The sequence below is a fragment of the Zingiber officinale genome, chromosome 1A (genome assembly GCF_018446385.1).
Source record: "Zingiber officinale cultivar Zhangliang chromosome 1A, Zo_v1.1, whole genome shotgun sequence".
Classification (NCBI taxonomy): Eukaryota; Viridiplantae; Streptophyta; class Magnoliopsida; order Zingiberales; family Zingiberaceae; genus Zingiber; species Zingiber officinale.
Genome location: NC_055987.1, coordinates 72,765,362 through 72,787,704, shown reverse-complemented (window position 1 = coordinate 72,787,704; position 22,343 = coordinate 72,765,362). Strand labels below are relative to the sequence as shown.

General features: G+C 35.4%; 1 protein-coding gene across 3 annotated transcripts in view; it reads right to left on the bottom strand.

The window, feature by feature from the left end:
* Positions 1-17,079, bottom strand: part of LOC122026197 (ADP-ribosylation factor GTPase-activating protein AGD2-like) — a 75,706-nt gene extending 58,627 nt beyond the window's left edge. The window contains exons 1-3 of one of the 3 annotated variants that reach the window (XM_042584849.1): positions 16,870-17,079; positions 3,581-3,657; positions 3,272-3,372 (exon numbers count right to left, since the gene is read on the bottom strand). In XM_042584849.1, coding sequence (XP_042440783.1) covers positions 3,272-3,372; positions 3,581-3,657; positions 16,870-16,917 — 226 coding nt within the window. In that variant the 5' untranslated portion in view covers positions 16,918-17,079. The remainder of the gene's footprint in view (positions 1-3,271; positions 3,373-3,580; positions 3,658-16,869) is intronic. The other 2 variants (XM_042584856.1, XM_042584860.1) reach the window with 2 other exon arrangements.
* Positions 17,080-22,343: the final 5,264 nt, after the last annotated feature.

The window sequence follows — 22,343 nt, the reverse complement described above, 5'->3', positions numbered from 1 at the left end:
CAATGGTTCAAGGATACAGCTAGTCATTCACAACTCTTTATGATTCAAGATTATACTTGTCCTTTAAACGAGCATATCCTTAATAGCTCCATCATATGATCAACTGTTTTACTATAAGATGTCAAAACTAATTCTGATTAGCACCCAACGAATCATGGTAAGAGCGTCTAGCAACACCGTCCCATGACTCCCTGCAAGAACCAGTCGATAATGGTTAAAGTACAATTCGATCCCTTCATCTCATAATCCTGGTCGTATCTACAACCATGGGTATATCGAGGGTTGTATATTGATTTGACAACCATGTGATGTATCTTATAGTGACATCGTATATGAAACTAGGAAACTCATTTCCTAAAGCACATCTTATCGTTCTGCTCAAAGACTTCATACACTATAGAACAATACATTGTATAGGATATCCATACTCACGTGTGTGTAGTGAATCCTCTACTACAATACACTGACTCCTATATATTTCATTACTGCACCCAATCTCACCACCTGATGATCCTAATGGAGTCGGTACATGAGTTAAAGTATAGCCCCAGCATATAGAGTCTCAATGTTATCTCGGGTCATAAGGACTACTAATGTACAACCACAACTAAAGATTTATCCACTCAATAAATGATAATCACTTGGAAAGTCCGTGTAAGGGTTATTCGATGAACTTATTGTATAAGCATCCATCTGTATGCTTGAACATCTCTATGTCCTTACCAATGAAACATGGTACACTACATCAAAGATGCTAGTCTCTAACTCAAGCGACCTTTATCCTTGCTCATTAGGCAGCCTAATTGACTAGAAACATGTTTAGAATATCCAGTGAATATTGATGTATTTAATGATGGTCATCATATGTACCACCCCATCTCACTATAGTATATTCAAGAACTTTATCTATGCATCAAGCATGAGTATAAAGATAAAGAAAATATCATACTAAATTGAATTATATTAAAATCAAGGATGTTTATTTACACGAGTCAATAAAGTCCTAGCCAACAGTTAGCTTGCAGGGCACCTATTCTAACATAATCTCTCACTTGCTAATATAAGCTTGTCACTAAGGTTTTATTCCCATCAGTTCCATGTATTTCAATAAGATTGTCACTGCCAAGATCATTGTAAGTGATCCACAATATTATCTATACACGTAAATTTAGTTAAGTAATATAATCCAAAGTTAGGTGTTGATCGTAGTTATTTAAAGCGTGAGACACCCAAAAGCGCATAGGTGTTGTGAGGTTTGAGGCACTAGACACAAGGTGAGGTGTACGCCTTATCGAAATAAGGCGCTTTAGATATAAATTTTTACAATTCAAACATATATAGAGAATTTCTGTCAAAATATTTTACTAATAAAATTTAAATATTTCATAAACTATTAAATAATAATATTCAAATATTGAAATAGTTTATCTTCATAATTAAAATTAAACTTCAAATTAAATCTGTTTGGAAAATAACATACGAAACAAAAGGAGAATAGCAGTAAAGTATAGCCAAATCCAGAAGGTTGATGTTAATATTGTAGGCAAAAGAAGAGTTTACGTTTGACAAGGGAGGGAGGTTGATGATGACTTTTTAGGGGAGAGGAAGAGTCACGTAGAGAAAAAATCAGTGGAATAAATTTGCAAGGGACTATTGATGTTCATTTTCGAGGGGAGAAGAAGAATCACGCAAGAAAAATGTACCACATGCATGCATGTAACCTAATTAATTTAAATGGTAATTAAATGTATGAGTTGGGCTTTTAAAAAAATTTTAAAACTTCAATAAGGAGAGGAAAAGTGCACATTAACCTCTTAAAAGGCACACATTTAAGCGCCCTTCATTCATGTACTGCACCTGGATCATACCGAAATGCAAATGGCGCGTGCACCTAAGCATAATCAAGCGCACACTTTTCACAACTATGGCGTTGATGAAACCTAACTATCATGTCTTGTAATATCCTTGAAATTATCTACTCCCAAACTAGGCATTAGTGGCACTAACTATCATGTGCCCCATAATTAATGTCGGAAGGAAACTCTAATTATCTGGTTCAAGGCCTTTGATAAGTTCAGATGTATGTAACTCTCCAGTATAACCCATCTGATGCCACCATAAAACTTCCCCTATCTATTTTTCAAACCCCATGATGCGCACAATGGCCAACGAACATCCTCATGTCCAAAATACGTCCCCCACACCTTAAAATAAGGAAGGTGCATAACCATAAAATCTACACAACTTAAGAGTAAAGCACTTCATCCAAAATGAGGTTAAAACACAAGCAAAACCCTTTTAATTAATCCTTCACCCAATTAACCAACTCTTGTTTGATCCTTTAACTTTATAGTCGTGCCTAGTAACAAAGGAATAGGGATTCTACCTCAATTAAAGTCTTAACATTTTCAAATGCCGTAATGTTTATCAGTCACTGCCAAACAAATCATTGCCTATAGACAATTGAATATTAGGGAACAATCACCTCAACCGTTGCGTCTAAAATTATCTAAAACAGATTGATGTTCATTGCCAAGGCAACACAAGCTCACTTTGATCTCTTAATAACAATTTCTTATTGAAATTACCAACTCCCACATAAAAACCAAAAATAGGATACTCAATGACCTTGACACAACAAAAAAAAGTCTAGCTATGGGTTTGCAAGAGAAGAAGGAAAAAATAGTTTGCTATTATAATTCAAGTGAGAGGACTTGCCACCCCAAGTCCCCTGCATCTATGAAGAGACTTTTGTTGCTCACAAACTTGCAAAGGAGAAAAGAGTTCCATGTTGCCGATTATATCAAGTCTAAACCTCAATAGCCAAAAATCTTGGAGATTTCAAAACCTGATTAATCCACTAATTAGGAAGGTAAAACCAAGATTATCAAATCAAAAAATGATACTATCAATCTTTCTAAAGTGAGAGAGGGAGGACTGAGCTCTATAAAATCCAACAAGGAGAAGGAAATTCTAAATAGATAAGCTTAGGAGTGGTTGCTTGCTCTTGTCAGAAATTACCAAATCTATGATTCATCAGAGCCATTCATCCACTTTAATCTTCCCAGCTTACCCTTAATTTGCACTCAAATCAAGACTAAATTGCACCTGAACAGAATTCTCCATGGATGAACTTGTTTACAAACTAAAATTGTAAAATTAAACCAAAAATTGCAAATATTAAAATTATACCTAGTTTTACTTAATTGAAAACTGTGATATATAACAAGTCAACATTGAGATAGAAGTATTCAAAGTGACTATGACTAACCTCCAATAGCTACACTAACTGGGTCATCTTGTCCAACTCCAAATGCTTCTAATGAATCTGCAAAGTAAATGTCATTATGATAGGATTCCTCAAGTGATGACCTGTAAAGTAAAAGCTAATTTCTCAGAAGAGATAAAGATGATAATATAATGATTTAAACATAAAGTGTCAAAATGTAATATGTTTTCTGAGATAAAGATGATAATATAATGATTTAAACATAAAGTGTCAAAATGTAATATGTTGACACTAGAATATGGGGTTTCCATAAGAAAAAGGATGAATCCGCTATGCATACAGAAAACTCACATGAATCTATTACATCCCTTGTGAAGCTTTTGACACCGGGTTCTTAACTCTTCAGCTGTCTGCTCTAATGAAAATATCTGCAAATTAACCATAAGAAACAGACTTCAGCTTACTTAAAGTATTTACTAAAACTATATTTCAAAAATAAGCTAGTGTGATATGCACTTGTCTGCAAGATAGCCCAAAATAAGCCATAAAGTTGTACCAACACTATGTTGGTGCCATGCGTACTATGCTGACAAGCATTTTAATGATTTTTATATGATTAGATTAAATCACCATGAGGACTTTAGCATACTTAACTCATTTGTACAAAAGAAGTAGCATGGTTTGAAGTCTTGTATTGTGACGAGCAAAATTGTCGAAATGAATCGTTTCAATAGATTATTGATACTTGATACTACTTGGAACCAAGACAATGTTTTATGTATCGTTGAGTCAATCATGTCGACATGTATCATTTCATGTAACACTTGATACCCTTTGGAATACCAAAATTGAGATAATATTGTTATTTTTTTATTTTAATACAAGATAATATCATAGTGCATTTAAGATGGAAAGCAAACATTGAACTTAACTATGTAATTATTTATCTTTTTCTTTATTTCTTTCCTCCTTCCACCTCCAATTTACTATTGGCACCATACATCAAAATGTCTGCACGATACAGAAAATTGTATCGTTCCACTCAAAAACCAAAATATTGACACAGCTCGAGATTTCAAACTTTTAGAAGTAGCATACTACAAGAGCATGATATGACAATATTTCATTACAATTAGTTTCAAAATCATTCAGTAGATCATACATTGTAAGTACATCACTTGATGGCACAAGAGCTCCAATAAGATATTAGGATGATACAGTGCTGGTTACGATGTAGATTATTAATTGTTGGAATAAAGAGAGTTTAAAGATTCATTCAATATAACCACACAACTCTAAGAATCAACTTAAAAATAAAAAGACCTATCTACCCTTGCTTCTCACAACACTCCCCCTCAAGTTGAACATATATATCAAACATGTTCAACTTGCTAAGAGAAGAGTCGAACACAGCTTGGGGTATAGCTTTTGTAAACATATCAGCAAGTTGGTCCTCAGACTTAACATAAGACAGACATAGCTCTCCAGAATCAAGTCTCTCCCGAATAAAGTGATGATCAATCTCAATGTGTTTAGTCCGGTCATGTTGTACCAGATTATTTGTAATATTGATTGCTGCCTTATTGTCACAATACAGCCTGAGAGGTAATTCAGCCTTTAATCTCATGTCTGTCAACAGAAAATTCAACCACAACATCTCTACAAGACCATGTGTCATGGCTCGATATTCTGCTTCAGCACTGGACCATGCACAAATATTTTGTTTCTTACTCCTCCAAGTTACCAAGTTTCCTCCCAAAAAAGTGTAATAGCCAGAAGTGGATCTTCTATCATCTCGAGAACCAGTCCAGTCTACATCAGAATAGCATTCCACCTTCAGATCACCACCTCCTTTAAACAGCAAGCCTTTTCCAGGACATGATTTCAAGTACCTTAAGATCCTGTCAACGGCCTTCATGTGGATAGTTTTAGGAGCATGCATGTACTGGCTTACTACACTAATAGCATAGGTGATGTCAGGCCTAGTCATAGATAAATAGAGTAATTTTCCAACCAACCTTTGATATGTTCCCTTTTCCAGATTTGTAAGATCCTCCCCACTAGAACTAGTAAGATCATGATTTACATCTATAGGAGTAGACGCTGGCCGAGAACCCAGCTTCCCTGTCTCCTTGAGTAAATCCAACACATTTTCTCTGACATACATAGATTCCTTTTTTTGATCGAGCGACTTCAATGCCCAGAAAGTACCTCAATGATCCAAGATCTTTAATTTCAAATTCTGATGTTAACTTGGACTTAAGAGCCTGGATTTCTACCTCATCATCACTTGTAACTATCATATCATCAACATAAACCAAAAGAATGGTAGTTCTGTCCTCTTTCTTTTTTATAAAGAGTGTATGATCAGCATTCCCTTGTTTAAAGCCAAACAATATCATGACTTTGCAAAACCTATCAAACCATGCTCTGGGAGATTGTTTAAGTCCATACAAAGCTTTTCTTAGCTTGCAAACCTTTCCTTTTGTTTCAATTCCAGGAGGTGGTAACATGTATACTTCTTCATAAAGGTCACCATTTAAGAAGGCATTTTTAACATCTAACTGAAACAAAGACCAATCATATTGAGCAGCAAGAGAAAGAATTACCCTGACCGAGTTCAGCTTTGCAACTGGTGCAAAAGTTTCCAAATAATCTACCCCATATGTTTGGGTGAATCCCTTGGCAACAAGTCTGGCTTTATATCTGATCACTTCACCCTCTGAGTTATACTTGATAGCATAGACCCATTTAGAACCAACCAAGTTTTCCCCTTTGGGGGATCAACTAATTCCCAAGTACCATTTCTGTTAAGAGCCTCCATTTCTTCATTCATTGCTTCCTGCCACCTTGAATCCCTTACAGCTTCATAATAGGAAGAAGGTATAGCATGATTTGATAACTGTGAAACAAATACATGATATGAAGGAGATAAACGAGAATATGAAACGTGGTTGGAGATAGGATGTTGAGTGCATGACCTGACACCCTTCCTAACAACAACCGGAAGGTTCAGCTCATTCATATTTAGAGGTGCGGTTGGCTCAACTGATGAGGATAACTGCTTCCCAGGATTAAGAGCCAGAGCATCCGATTCAACTAGCCGATCAATAGTAGGTCCTTGCTTGTGTCGTCATCGTTTGTAAGTAATAATATCTGGTGAAGACTGTGAGCCCAGTGATGGAGCATCTTTTCCATTTTCCATGACATCCAGTAGTGGAATAGGAGAAGGAACCACCTGAGGTACAAAGGAGGTAATATTCTCCCCCTAAGGACGAGACTGAGGAGAATAATAGGACTCGGACTCAAAAAAGGTAACATCCTTCAAGACATATCTCGTCCTAGTAATAGGATCAAAGCACTTGTAGCCTTTCTGGCAAGTGAAATACCCTATAAAAACTCCTCGTATAGAACGAGGATCAAGTTTAGAGGACTTGGGACCAAGAACATGAATAAAACAAAGAGAACCAAAAACCCGAGGTATAAGGGAGAACAACTCTACGCCAGGATGAAGAATAGTGAGAGGACACCGGTTCCCGAGACCTTTAGATGGCAATCGATTGATGAGATAAGCAGCTGCAAGGACAGCATCAGCCCAGAAATATTTGGGTAAGTGACGTTGAAATAATAGGGCACGGGCTGTTTCAAGAATATAACGATTCTTTCTCTCGGCCACTCCATTTTGTTGTGGTGTAGGGACAGGATGACTCATGAAGAATTCCTGAATCCTTAAGAAAAGTATTTAGAGACTGTGCAAAGTACTCACGGGCATTGTCAGAACGAAGAATCTTCACCTTTGAGTTAAATTGGGTTTCAACCATTCTACAAAAATTTTGAATGAGACGAGGTACTTCTTCCCTGGTTTTCATCATAAAGTCATGTACAGTGGGTGTAGTCATCAATAAAAGAGAGAAAATATCGATAGCCATCCAAAGAAGTCACAGGAGAGGGCCCCCACACATCCGAATGAACAAAGATCAAATGGAGACAAACTCTTCTTTATAGACTCAGAAAAATGTGTTCTACAATGTTTGGATAACTGACAGATTTCACATTGAAATGACTGAAGAGAAACAGAAAAGAAGAGACTAGGAAATAAAATTTTCAAAGACTGAAAAGACAAATGTCCCAACCGAGAATGCCATAAAATAATTTCTTAATGCTTATGTTCCAAACACTTGGCTACAGATTTCAGAGCAGATGTTGTTTCAAGCTGATAATAATAAAGACCCCCTACTTCACGGCCAGTCCCAATCGTCTGCTTGGTCTCGAGATCCTAGAAGACACAATGATCAGGGAAAAAGGTTACGGAGCAGTGTAGTTGTTTAGTAATGCTACTAACAGAAAGTAAATTAATAGAAACAGAAGGAACGTGAAGTGCAGAGGATAGGAAAAAATGATCTGTAAGTTTTATGGAACCTTTGCCAGCAACCGTGGCTTTGGTTCCATCTGCAATGATCACTTTCTCCTGCCCAGAGGATAAAGAGTAAGAAATAAAGGAGTTAGCAGTATTTGTCATGTGATCCATAGCTCCTGAATCAATGACCCAGGGGCTGTAAAAGCTGGGACCAGTAACACTTAATCCCAAGCCATGAATACCTGTGTGCGCTTGAATTGGAGTAGAGACAGAAGATGAAGCCTGAAGCCGAGAGAGAAGATGTTGGAGGTTAACAATATCAATAGAAGACAATCCAGTGGTGGAAGGCACAGAGGAACCAATAGTCTCTTCATTTTCTAACTTTTGGACAGCAATATTACCACTATTAGGAGCCTTCTGAACATTGTGTTTAAATTTTTCAGGTTTCTTTTCTGGATATTTTTCCCAACAGAAATATGAATCATGATTAGTCCTCTTGCAGTGCCGACAAAATCTGTCCCCTCGTCCTTTAGTTCCCCCAGGTCGGAACTTGTTTGCAGAACCAATAAAGACAGAGGTCTCCCCAATCGGAGGGCTTACAATGGAAATCCCCTTGTTATTCATGGTCCTTCTTCTACCTTCTTCACTTAGAATTTTGTAGTAAACTTGTTCTAGAGAGGGAGTAGGATCAAGACCAAGGATTTGCCCTTTTAAATTTTCAAACTCTGCATTAAGTCAATCTAAAAATTTAATAATTCTGTCTTTTTCCAAAAGCTTTAAATATCTCTGATGATCATCAGTGGAACTCCAATTTTCCATCCGGTAGTAGTCAAACTCATCCCACAGCCCCTTCAGAGTAGCAAAATAATTGGTGACTGACATAGAACCTTGTTCAAGTTTGAAAATTTGACTGCTGAGCTGATAAGTACGCAGCATATCATGTCGACGTCCATACATATGCTCCAGTGTCTTCCACATGTCATACGCTATTTTGTTATGAAGAATGACTTGTTTGATGCCAGCACTAACAGAGTTAAGTATCCAAGTCATTAATTGAATATTGTCACGCCGCCAAGTGCGAAAGCTAGGATCCTTTTCATCTGGTTTCACTTTAGAACCGTGAAGAATATCAAGTTTATCATGGCCTTCGACATAAAGTTCAATAGCAACTGCCCAAGATGCATAATTTGTCTCGGACAATTTTTCTGATACTATCTAAAGACCGGACCCTCCAGCGCCTGCCATTGTGAAAAATGGTTGTACCTGTCCTGAAGACGCCATAGGATTTGCAGAAATCCCCAAGGTTTCGCTAGCGTTGTCCGCCATTACAATCACAAAAAAAAAGGTGCTAGAGAAATCACGACGTCAAGAGATAGCCGCTGGCACTGTACAAGGAGATCAGAAGAGGGACAGCCGCCGGCGCCGCACAGGCGATAACGAAGAGGAAGGGAAAGAAAGTGGCGGCGTCGGGGAAGGAAGCAGAGATCGGCGAGGGAGGAGAAATCACGGCGTCGACAGAAAGAAGGTGCGCGTCGAGAGAAAGAAGGTGCGGCGCGTCGAGAGAAAGAAGGTGAGCGCGTCAAGAGAAAGAAGGTGCGCGTCGAGAGAAAGAAGGTGCGGCGCGTCGAGAGAAAGAAGGTGCGGTGGCACTAGGGTTAGGGTTCGAGTCGCAACTCAAAGAAAAAATTAACCTTGCTCTGATACCATGTTGGAATAAAGAGAGTTTAAAGATTCATTCAATTCCAGTAGGATTACATATGTTTATATAGCTATATAACCACACAACCCTAAGAATCAACTTAAAAATAAAAAGACCTATCTACCCTTGCTTCTCACAACATTAATGTAAGACACAATGTTGAGGAGCATATGTTCTTAGTTTGCTTTAAAACGTGAATTCGAATGGTGTAGCTATTATGGCTATTACAAGCATTTTAAAAGTTTATTTTAGTATTTATTAGAGATTTGATTGGCATGTAAATTGGGTAAATTGGACCATAAGTGGCCCTAACATGCACATATTTGGAGTTAAGGTCTTTTATTAAGTTAGACATTAGCAAAGTTGTTGTAAAAGATATTTTGTAACCATGTTTATCCCAAAAACTTTTACTGAAAATATTTCATAAATCTCGTTATGTAAATTATGGGATCTAATAGCATAACTAGTTTTTGTAAAAGGTTTTTTATAGAAAAGTTTATTATTTTTTTAAAGAATAAATCATGTTATCAATCTATAAAAAGGGGAAAGGATCTCGTGTATTAGAAAAGTTTTGAGTTAATATAATTTTCAATTTCTGTCATATTATCAAATTAGGCAATTTCATTATACCCTACCTCTATGTTTGTGATCATCTCATGAATGTATACTAATACTTAAATCTCCGTCCCCACAGGTCATGAGTAGAGTGTGGTATTTTATTACAATGGAGAAAACACCACCACACATGCCTCGAGGAAAAACAACATCTCCCACCCTTTAGCCAACTTAACAATCGGCTATAAGCCGACCCGTAATTTACCTCCCTTCACATAATCTAGAGACGAGTTGTGAAGGGTGCCTAGGATGAGCATAATCACCTTTGCTACAAAAGTATTTAAATCAATCCAGTAGTAGAAGCATCATTTACATCACCTAAGAAGATAGCCTATTTAGTATCAAAATTGATTCTAGATTTTATGTAATTGCTATTTACATTATCATATTAGGATTTAATTCTGTAGTTGCAATTTTTGTTACTTCTCCTTCCGTTGATAAAATAGATAATTTTTCTAATACTAGTTCATTCTTAGTATCATTTTCGGACTTCGGATGAGAAAACTCAACTTCCACTTGTATTTTTTTACTATTTTAATGTTTTATTGATATTCTAATATTTTTTTACTATTTTAAATATATATTATTTAAATTAATAATTAATTAAATGAATAAATAGTTAATTTATATAATTATTATATATAAAATAGCATTTTTTGTATTATGCGTTGGAGAACTATAGAGTTACTAACTAGAATGTTCAAGAATGAGAACTTATCTAAATCATTATACAACTTATTTTTAAATTACACACAATAAACATATTTATCTAATAATTACTATATATAAAAATAAAAAAAATTACCAAAACGGTATCAACACGGCATTATATGATACAGAAAGAGTATTGTTCCGGCCTGGGACCGAAAGCTCGGCACGGGTCGAGATTTTAAACCTTGAGTGTTATTATCCTCCATCGAAAAATTTCAATAGAAACGCAGATGTTACTTTCAATGAACAAGTGTCTTACTTCACCACGCCTTATCTTCAAGGGAGAATTCTATATTGCAAAACAAGGGCATAGATTTCTTACTCAACCTGTCATTGCTTACAATGTTTAAATCACTATCTGAGTTTAAATATTTGTCAAATCATGAAAAGAGAATGTGAGATTTACATAGTGTCCTTAAGGAAAAAGATTATTATTTCTAAACTAATGCAAGTCCAAGAACACAACAGCACTGATCCCAAGAATGAGTTTGATAAAAAGAATCTTTTTTTGCATGAAGAACCAGAGGAAGAAATTTATGAGGTCCCTCCAGGATATGGAAATAATTTGAATGTTTATACCATATGTAAATTGAAGAAAATTTTATATTAATGTTTTATTATCACCACGGGCATGAATTGCAAGAGTTATGATTATCATGAGATATTGCAGAAGCTAAGGGGATCATCCATTCTTTATTAAACACTTCAACGCTCTTAGTATATGTTGATGATATAATAGTTATAAGAAATAATGATAAGGAGAGAACTTCTCATTGGTGAAGGACTTTGAAATTAAAACATTAGGAAAGTTGAAATAAGATTGAGGTGGCCCACACTCTAAACAAGACATTTTTATCTTACAATAAAAAAATGTTGTAGATTTCCTCATGCAAACAAGCAAGCCAATTAAGTATTCGAATAAACCCAAATCTCAAACTTAGGACAGTAGAGAAAGGTGTTGTAGTAGACAAGGAAATATATCAACATCTGATACCTTATTTATGTTTCATAGAAAACTAGACATATCCTAGTAAATGTAATTAGCTGATTCATCCATAACCCAAAAGAACCTCATTTACAATCTTTTCACCGAATATTATAATATCTCAAAGCAACACAAGAAAAGGATATTCTATTTTTAAAGAAATGTTTGCTACTTGAGGCATATATAGATGCTAATGATGTTGGGTCAATAGTTGACAGAAGTAAATTGGATATTGCACCCTTCTTGGTCGTAACCTCATGACATGGAGGAGCAAGAATCATACGTGGTAGCATGGCCTAGTGCAGAGGTAATTCAGATTAATGGCCAAGGTGTATGTGAAATACTTTGGTTAAAGCTCATCTTCGAAGACTTGAAGATCAAGTGTAATGACCCAATGAGACTTTATTGTAATAATAAGTATAGAATTAGCATACCTCACAATCCGGTACAAAATGATAAGCACATTGAAATTGACAAACACTTCATCAAGGAGAAACTAAAAAGTGGTTTAATTTGTACCCCTTATGTATCTACATATAAACAATTTGCAGATGTAGTTATTAAAGGGTTTAAGTAGTTTGAAAGTATTCTATTCACTCTAAAAATGATAGACATTTATTCATCAACTTAAGAGGAAGCGTGGAAAAATGATTTTGTAACCCTATATATCCTTAAAACTTAGACTAAAAATATTTCTATAAATCATGGAATAATGATTCCATAAACTATGAGATATGATAACTTAACTAGTTTTATTAAAAGGTTATTCTGTTAGAATTTTTATTAATTAATTAGGGTTTTTATTAAAAAAGTGGTATTATCAATTAATAAAAAGGGGTAAAGGTCTTATGTATTGGATAAGTTTTGAGTTAACATAATTTTTAATTAATGTCAATCACAAATTCAAAAAAGGATTTACTCAATCATATATCCTTTTGGAGAAGACCTTACTAAGCTTACGCCTAAGATGGAATCAACCATCCATAGAGAAATTATATTCTTTTTAAAAAAAATGTTCTTGTTATTTATATAAACAATTACAAAAGTGAATTTCCTAATATACATAAGTATAAATGGAGATATGGAAGAAAGAAAAGGATAGCTACATAGTAAAGATTCTTGACATAAGTCTCTCAAGCATTCATTCTTGGATGTTAATTCAATGTCAAAAAAAGAGATAAAATTTGGTCCCTCCCTATAAAACCTATCCAATCACCAAAATTTTCCATTCAATCTTAAGCGATCAAAAAGAGAGCACAATATGAGAACTTAATGAATTAGAGTGACATTGCTTTATCGACATTGATCAACCTAATGAATACGAGAACCACCGAAGTGGAATCTCACATTTTTCATACCAAAGTAGCTAATTGCCAAATAAGCAAACAAACAATGATCTACCACACCATAGTCCTTGCCCCAAAATTGTTGTTCATAACCTAAAGGCATTGGTGACCTATGCAACCTTTTGAGTTGATTTTTTCTTTCCTCTAACACTACAACAGAAGAGTGTGTCATCTTCAAGCTTCTTTATTTACAAGAGATCACCACCAAAGTGATATAAATCCTTAAATCTAACCTTTCTCAAGAAAACATAAATTTAACATCAAACCTCATTTCTAAGCATTGTCTTCGTGATTGGAGATTAGATTTATAAAAAAAGAAAGAATAAGGTATTGTATGGGACCAAAAAGAGATAAGTTATTTTTTCTTTTAAAAAAAAACTTTGCACAAAAGGGCTATGCTTTGTTTACTCTTAAGGATGCATAAAATTAAAGAAATGATGGATTCCAAATCCATCAACAGATCAATTTTTTCCTAATTTTTCATACACCAAAAATCAAGCAGAACCAGATTTTTCTTCCTCTCGCCAAAACTCTAATGATCCCATACAACTTGAGATCAACCAACTTTGCCAGATGTTGTAGCAGCCTCAGGGTGCAAGGCCTCTCGCAATAGTCTAGCCTAGCCACAAGTATACTTCTTGTCAACTATACTATATATTTGACTGTAACTTTGAAACTCCTATTGATTTCTACTTCAAGTCAATCACCTAGGTCTACAAGGGATACCCACGTCCCAGATATAAAGACACTCCCTTATAGCCTTCTTTGCTAAAAGGACCTTTCCTAAATTTATATTTTGTTTGGTATCTAGTCAACTTTGATCTACCAGGACTTCGTGCCTCATATCCAATCTCTCTAACCTACTGAGACTTCATGTCTAGTATCTGGTCTACTTAAACTACCAGAACTTCCTTGCTTGGTACCTATCGAGACTTCCTTGTTTGGTATATGATCTCCTTGAGCAACTAGAACTTCCTTTGTTAAGTTATCTGCGCCTACACACTTAACATGCTTGTTAAATCACACAAAGTCTAACTTTAAACCCTTTTACCATACAATAAAACATTTTGTTTGATTATAAGGTGTCACCTGCACCAACAATTCTTGTATAGGAAAATGGTGTTTTGGCCAATTCACCTTAATAGCATTTTTAATGTTTTGGCCAAATATAAGATCCATTAACTTTATGATGCTCTTAAGAGCATTTATATTCTTACTCTCTTTTTTTTGTCCATTGAAAGAAATCACATTAATAATCTTTCTCATGATAAAAAAAATGAGATCACCATTATGTTCATGGTGCTTCCAAAAGCTCGTTCATACCTTTACTTTTCAATTTTGACAATAGGAAACATCATTAAGGCATTTTGATCAGTCTACCTTGATGACTTTTCTATTGATCAACATAGTAGTATGTGACCACCATTTCATTCATGGTGCTTCTAGGAGTTCATGGATAACCATTAAATTTTGATTATACCACCTTGCTGAGTCAAAATTGATAAAATAACATCACCATTAGATTCATGTTCTCAAGTGTTGATTCATGCCCTTATTGATTTTTCCCATCAAAAGGTCATTAAAATGTTTTTCAAAGTCTTAAAAGTGTTTATACAATTGCAAGGGCAATTTTGAAATAAGTGTTCTCATTAGTAAATTTGAAACTGTGGTGTACCCTTTGTTAAATGCCAAATATTAGGTGCACCCCTTGGTAAAATGTAGTTGTTCCATTGTTGTATAGATTTTACTCATCAAAATAGATGCATCTTTCTTGAAATTACACACTAAACAAATAGAAGCAGAACAATTTAAAAAATTAGATGAATATCAAGGCAAAATATTACCTTTATTGATAATCTTTATAAACCATAGTTTAATATCTCAAATGCAGAAACAAACCATCTTAACTTATATTGTTGGAACTGGATGATAAAGTATAGATATTATAAGTTATTTAAACAACTATGCTAGGGCAATAGAAAGCAAGAGATACCAAACAATAAATATATTAAACAATTATAACAAAGCACATAAATAAAATGGATAGTAAAAAAAATCTAAAAAAGGCAAAATTCACTATCATAAGGCAAGGTTTGATCTTGCAGATGTTGAATCTGATCCTTTTACATCTCAAGAATACAACTACTGTTACCTCGCCAACATGTGGTGCATTAACAACTCTTCAATCTTCAGCAACAAAAATATTTATACCTTAAAATATTGTAGAAGAAAAGAATGGAGGAGGGCATTAGAGAAGATTTTTCATTTTAGTCTTTTCATGATGTATAAATCCTTAGAACTATCCCATTTTAAAGGCAACAAGATTCTGCCTTGTCATACATATACTTTTATCATGAACTATTTTCAAATGGAGGAGGACCTTACTCTTTTGAATCAAAGCCAAAGAGATAGGAGACTACCAATGAATACCAATTGATACACAAACTTGAGAAGGGAAGAGATTTAAGGAACACGTGTAATCTTTTAGTGTAATAATGCCATAAGTGGTCATGTTCAACCATGGAATTTGATGTGTTGAGCAACTGGTTTAAATTAAATTTACATGTTTTCTAACGTGTGTATGAAGTCGTGCAAAGACTTAATAGAATACACGAAACTCATCAAACTTGACTTGGCACAGCTAAGTTGATGATTAGCTCGAATGCTCAAGGTCCACTCTTGATCAGAGAAAGAATGCGAAGCCTCTAAGTGACAGCAATGACAACAAACAAAAGGATGTGAACTTCATAGGTGAAGAGTGAAGGATGGCACATGAAATGAGTCGGTACATCCAAGGGACTTATAAGCTAAGTTCGGCAAAGTGAAGTTGCAAAAGCAAACTTTTAAGTGAGTTATGAGAGTCAAAAAACCCTAAAACCTGTAATAAGTCAATAGGTGTCAAGTAGAGTCGATAGAAAATCAATTGGTAGATTGAAGACATAGTTGATCGGAAATCAGTCGACTAGAAATGCAGTTAGTCAATGAAAACGTAGGTCAAAAGCTATTCACCTCCCCCCTCTAACCAATCCCTCCATCATCCTACAAGTCCTAACATAAACAAGTTAATTGCTAGCTGGATTGATTTAATGAAACACTAATTTTGTTCTAACAATTGTAACGATGAAATGGGGAGCAAGAAGGAAAGAATAAGTGACGACCTCAAACAACAAGGATGAAAAGAAAAAAAGAAGGCAGCAAAAAGAAAGAATGATGATATGACACAAAAACTAAGTAGATAGAAGGTTAAGAGCTAGCTTTCAAGTAAACCTAACTTTAAATCAAAATAGACATAGAAAGATGAAATTACAGCATCCATCCCTTTTTTCCAGCATAAGGCTTACAAGTTAGCACTCAAGAGTAGTGTATGTGCTAGCAATGAGCTATGGTTCATTATATAAATCCTGTTTTGTTGCCCATGGACCATCCTTTAAAGGCATCTACGAACCTCTTAACAAGCCTTGTATAAAGTAGGAGCAAATATTATGATTATCGAACCATTTGCAATATAATTTTGAAGTGATATTTTATTCCATAAAACAAGGGTTCTTTTCCAGATTTATGAAAGTCCTTCCAGCTATCATTTGAACACAATATGGAGACTGTTAACAATTGGAATAGGAGTCTCTCTCCCGAGACTGAAACGAACTCGAGGTTACAAAACTCAACCTGTGACTTTACTTCCATCATGTAATTAGCCTATGCGTTTCTCGTACAAAAGAAAAAAAAATTACCAAAAAATTTCCTAAGGGCGATGGAAGCACAATACGGCGATCCCCAAGCTCAGATTTTGAACACTCCAGGTCAGCAATATACAGTCAATTAAACTCGAAGAGATCCAAACAAACGAGATTAAAAAATAGGAAGAAGAAATCACCACAAGAAAGCGGCTAACGCAGAAAGGTCGGACAATAATCAAGGACGTGTCACCTGCTTTCTGAAGGGCGGGGAGTCCTCCAACGCCATGAAGACCGCCATCGTCCGATCCGACTGCGTTGCTTCCTCTCGTCTCAGATCAGGTGATCACCGAAAATTTGAAATCGAGATTGGAAGGTGGATCCACCGAGCTCCGTGTAGTACCCGGATTACTTTATCTTTTTTATTCATCGCTAACTTAGGAAATGTTAGTATACCGCACCGCGGTGCCGACCGATCTGTTGAGTGACGGATGGCCCTATCGGACAGCGCAGCTTGATTTTTAGTTGGGGTATACCAAATAGACCAATGTCCGTTTAATTTTACTACGACTATTTTGGGACGGTCGATTCCGTTCGTATTATTATTATTATTATTATTATTATTATTATTATTATTATTATATATATATAAAAAGTTGTTGTCCTGCGGGACTTAGAAAATGTGTCGGTGCGCGACTCCTGTGCTAACACCAGTGACATGGATTTCATTTATTTCTTTTATTTGGCTTTTGGTTTTTCACAGAAGTCATGATCTCTCTTCGGCAAACCAAAGGGACAAAGCTAGGGCACGTCGTCCTTGCCGCGCACCTTCCTCCTCGTGTTTTCGTTGGCTTCCTTCCTCCTCACGCCCCTCATCTCCCCTCGGCCGTGAAGCGTCCAACTCCTCGTGGCTTAGAAACGGGCGATCTCTCTCGGCAAACCTCCGAAACAAAGCTAGGGCACGAAGCTTCCTGATCGTGCCCCTCACCGCCTCGCGCGACCATGAAGCCTCTAGATCATGCCCCTCACCGCCTCGCGCCACCACCAACCCCTCTTTGTAAGACTCCTTGTCTTTGTTGGGTCTCGCTTCTACTTCCCATTGCTCATAATCTTTCTCTTTTTTTTATAAGGCTAAATGATCTATGTTCCCTAAGGCACACCGTCCTCGTCGCGCACCCTCCCTCGGTCAGAGTCGTACCTGTGTTCAACAGGGTCTGAAGCGCATACTAAAATACATACTAAAAAGTGATCATTTTACTACGGTAAATAATGATAAAATTTAATTTACAAATAATATATATCAATAAATACATAAATAAACTAAAAATAAATATATTATATCAATAGAAAGTTAATAAATATTTAAAATAATTATATAAACACTACTCGTCTAGCTGTTTAGAGATATTTAATCAAATCTGCATAATCCAATTACCGGACTATTTTTTTCTCAATCGATAACATTGATAGCTCATTTAGTGTATTCCGTAACATTGAGACTAATGCGGTGACTGCAGTCAGTAGCAAGGCGACAAGCAGTAACCACCATGCAATTAGGTTGTAGTTCACACAAGCGACCGGGGTAGCATGCGACAGCTACCGCACTACGCAATTAGGTCACAAAAGCAAAGGCCAACCGTCAGCCCGTGTCGCATGAGATAGCAACTGCGAGAATTGACACGATTAAGTTGCACAAACGACCGTTGTTGCACAATTAGAATACAATTGGTGTCGCGTATTGCAAGATGAAGAAGATGGTCCAAGAAAAAAATTATGATTATCTCTTGTTCAATGGATCTGTGCTTGGTAGAAAGAATGTCGAGAAGAAATCACATGCAAAGAAGAGCAACACTAGAGAAGAAATTGCGTGTAAAGAAGAGTCATGCATCAATGTGTGCCTCAGAGCCGTGAGAATAGGTTTAGCGGCCATTTAGGGTCCATGCCTCTTATTTTTTTTATATAATAAAAAAATGGGCCCTTTATTAGGCTAGGCCCTGAGGCAGTTGCCTCTCTGGCCTCATGAAAGTTACGGCTCTGCTGGCCTCGGTGTTTCCTCCTCGCGCCCCTCACAGTCCAGTTCCTCTTAACTTAAAAAACGCGAATTCCACAGAAAGGGGAGCAAGACATGTTCTGTGCGTTCTCTCTAATGTCATGCTTAAGGCGGTATGTATTTGTTTCCTCTCATTTGTTTACTTCGATTTGTGTTGTTGGCAGAGTAGACTATTAAGGTTTTCAAATATGTGCCTGCTTATTTGTTCTACTTGTCCTGATGAAGAAATGCACAGGTTTAAATCATGTAGTTAAATTGTTAGCAAAGTCTAGTTGGTGACATATTGAAGCGAAATTGATATGGTAATTCATTCTTGGTATTCTGATGCTTAGCTTGCACTAGAAGAAGTAATACTTGTCCATTCAAAAAAAATGTCTATCAAAGCATTACGTTTTTTTTATCTTATGATTATCTTTGTGAATTTGTTCGGGTTCCATGTGTGAGCTTGAAGTATATCAATGTTGTTACCCTGTAGCATTTTGATTAATTTATTTGATTACTGGCAACATTCTTTTGTTTATGTATATTTATTTGATAATGATATGCAGAGTTTATTTCATCTAAATCTGAAATTTCCTAGCAATGGATGAAAATCATGGTGAAGATTAGCTATACATTCCTCAAGTTGTAGATGATCAAAAGTCAAAATATGAGATGGAATTCTCATCAATAGATGAGCCATTTTCATTCTATAATCAATATGCACGTGAATTCGGATTTAGTGCAAGGATAAATTGTAGCAAGAAAAATAAAATAACAAATGAAGTTGTGTGGAAAACATTTGTATGTTTTAAAGAACGACATACGGATGATCAATAGAATAAACAAGCAAAGGATGATCACCGGACAAGGGAAAGAACACAGGGCGAAGTTCTTGTAAGTCGAAGATTTCACTTGTCAAGAAACAAACTGGGCATGCATGGGTTGTCACTAACTTCATGGAAGGTCATAATCATCTACTTTCGACTCCCTCAAAGGTGCATTTGCTACGTTCACATCGTAATGTTTCAACAGCAAAAAAAACATTAACTCAACAGTTTTCAGAGGCCAATGTGCCAACTTGCCAACAAATGTAATTATTGGAGATAGAGTATGGAGGGTCCGAGCAAGTAGGTTGCACAGAAAGATATATTAGAAACTTTGAGAAAGAATTAAGGGATGAAGAAAAAGGTATCGATGCTGAAACACTAATCGAGCTATTTGCATCTAAGAAAGAGAAAATTTTTGCTTTTTTCTTTGAATATGAGACTAATTTAGATAACAGATTTAGTAGGTATTTTTGGACTGATCATGTATCAAGAACAGCATACAGTATATTTGGTGATATAGTTGTATTTGATACAACATATAACACCAACAAATATGGATTGATTTTTGCACCATTTGTAGGAGTTAATCATTATCACCAGACAATTATTTTTGGTTGTGGCTTTATAAGTGATGAGAAAACTGAATTTTTTGTTTGGTTGCTTAACAAATTCATAGAAGTCATGTATAAAAGTGCACCAAATGTGATTATTACTGATCAAGATCCTGTTATGACTAAAACTATTACCCAAGTTTTTCCTCTAACTGTGCATTGATATTGTTTGTGACACATATTGAATAAATTTCTAGAAAAATTGAATCCTTTAACTTTTCGTGACTACTATCAAAGTATAAATAATGTTATTAGAAATTCAACAACACCTGATGAATTTGAAAAATCATGGGAAGAGGTTATCAAGTATGCTGACTTAGAGAAAAATGATAGGTTGTGTTTAATGTATGAATTACAACATAAGTGGGTGCTAACTTATTTTAGCTATGTATTTTGTGCTGGAATGTCAAGTAGTCAGAGATCTGAAGGCTCGTATGTATTTTTCAAGAGATATGTGTCAAATAAAAACTCATTGATGGACTTTAATACCTGTTTCAATAGGGTACTGAGACACCAAAGATACAATGAGTTAGTTGCAGATCATATTGATATGAATGAGCATCCTAGGATTAAGACAAACTGGCCAATGAAAACTCAGATGGTTAAGTTGTATATGAAAAAGAAATGGGTGGAGTTTCAAAGTGAAATAAGTGAGAGTCATGGTTATTATATGCAGCAAGTATCTATGGGGGTTGACTCAGTGGTTTATCATGTGATGAATTTTCAAAGTTATTCTTCCTCCAAACCAAGGGTGCTAATGCATGACAAACAGAGGGATAATATATCTTGTAGCTGTAGGAAATTTGAGTTTGATGACATTTCATGCAGACATATGTTAGCTTTTTTTCGTATCAATCAAGTGTTGTATTTGCCTGATAAGTATATACTCAAACGATGGACATGAGATGCAAAGGTTGGAGGAATATATGCTTTGGTGGTGCAAAATTTTATTGATGATCCAGATAGGGTTTTGATGTCAAGGCACTCAAGGTTATCTTATAAAGCTTCAATATTAATTGATGATGCATCTTTGGCTGATGAGGGGATAAACTTCTTGGATGAGCAATTGGATTGTATTTATAATAAAATTCAAGAGATGAACATTAGTAAAACATGTGACAATAAAGGTCAAAGGAAGAAATTTATGGATGAGTCCCCTAATATTATTGATCCTTCTTTAGTAAGAACAAAGGGATGTGTGAAGAGATTCAAATCATCAAAGGAGAAGTCAACCTTAAAGTCCCGGTTATGTCGTGGATGTGGGCATCGAGGTGTGTCACATGACAAGCGTAATTGTCTAATTTTGCAGCAAGGGTATATGTCAATCAATTCTCTATTTGTATGATAATTTTTTTAAAAAATTAATTACTTTTATTAAATTGTGTAAATATGACAATGTCTTGATTGTTAGATCAACTTTGGATAATCATCATAACAACGATGATGACACAAATGAAGAAGAATTGGCATCAATAGCAGGCAAGAACTATCAAAGTTTAATTTAAAATTAGTGATTGATTGATTGAGATATTTATAATAATAATAATTGTCTTTATTAGTGTAGGTTCTAGCAATATTCGTTAGCAAATTATTCAATGGGGTAATATTATGTTTATTCAGTATCATTTTTCGATGGTAGAAATAAATTGGTTAAAGTTGTCCATGGAAATATTTTTAAGCTGTTCCTTGGGGTTCTCTCTTGCAAGCAGGTGGGTCCTCTAAATCTCAATGCATTTGATCTAGCAGCATTATTTGACCAAAGGCAAGTAGGCATCATTCTACAATTGGTTTGTCCATGATTTTTGTTACAAGGATTAAATATTTGGCATTATTTAGCTTATGTTTTTCCTCTTGCTTGAGTTAGTGATGTAGAAACAGAAATTAATGGTTGATTAGGTGTGTTGAAATCTTAAATCAATTCTGAACCTATTGTAAACAAGCATCATACCTTTCACATTTGAGTAGGCTATTATGAACTCTTTAAGCATTTTCGTATTTGTTTAAACAAGCTTCAAACGTTGGGTGTTGCTCTGTATGAAAATTGGGTGTTACTATTTTAATTTGTCAATGTAAATTTCATCAAGAATTGCTCCATCTGTTGTTAGTCTTTGCAAATTTATTTTGAGACTAGTAGATTAACAACAAAAGGTAACTCTATCTGTACCCTGCGGGACTTAGAAAACACATTGTGTGTGACTGCTGTGCTGGCAGGTATGAATTACATTGATTAAAAGTTTTCGAGATCTATAGCAGCTGA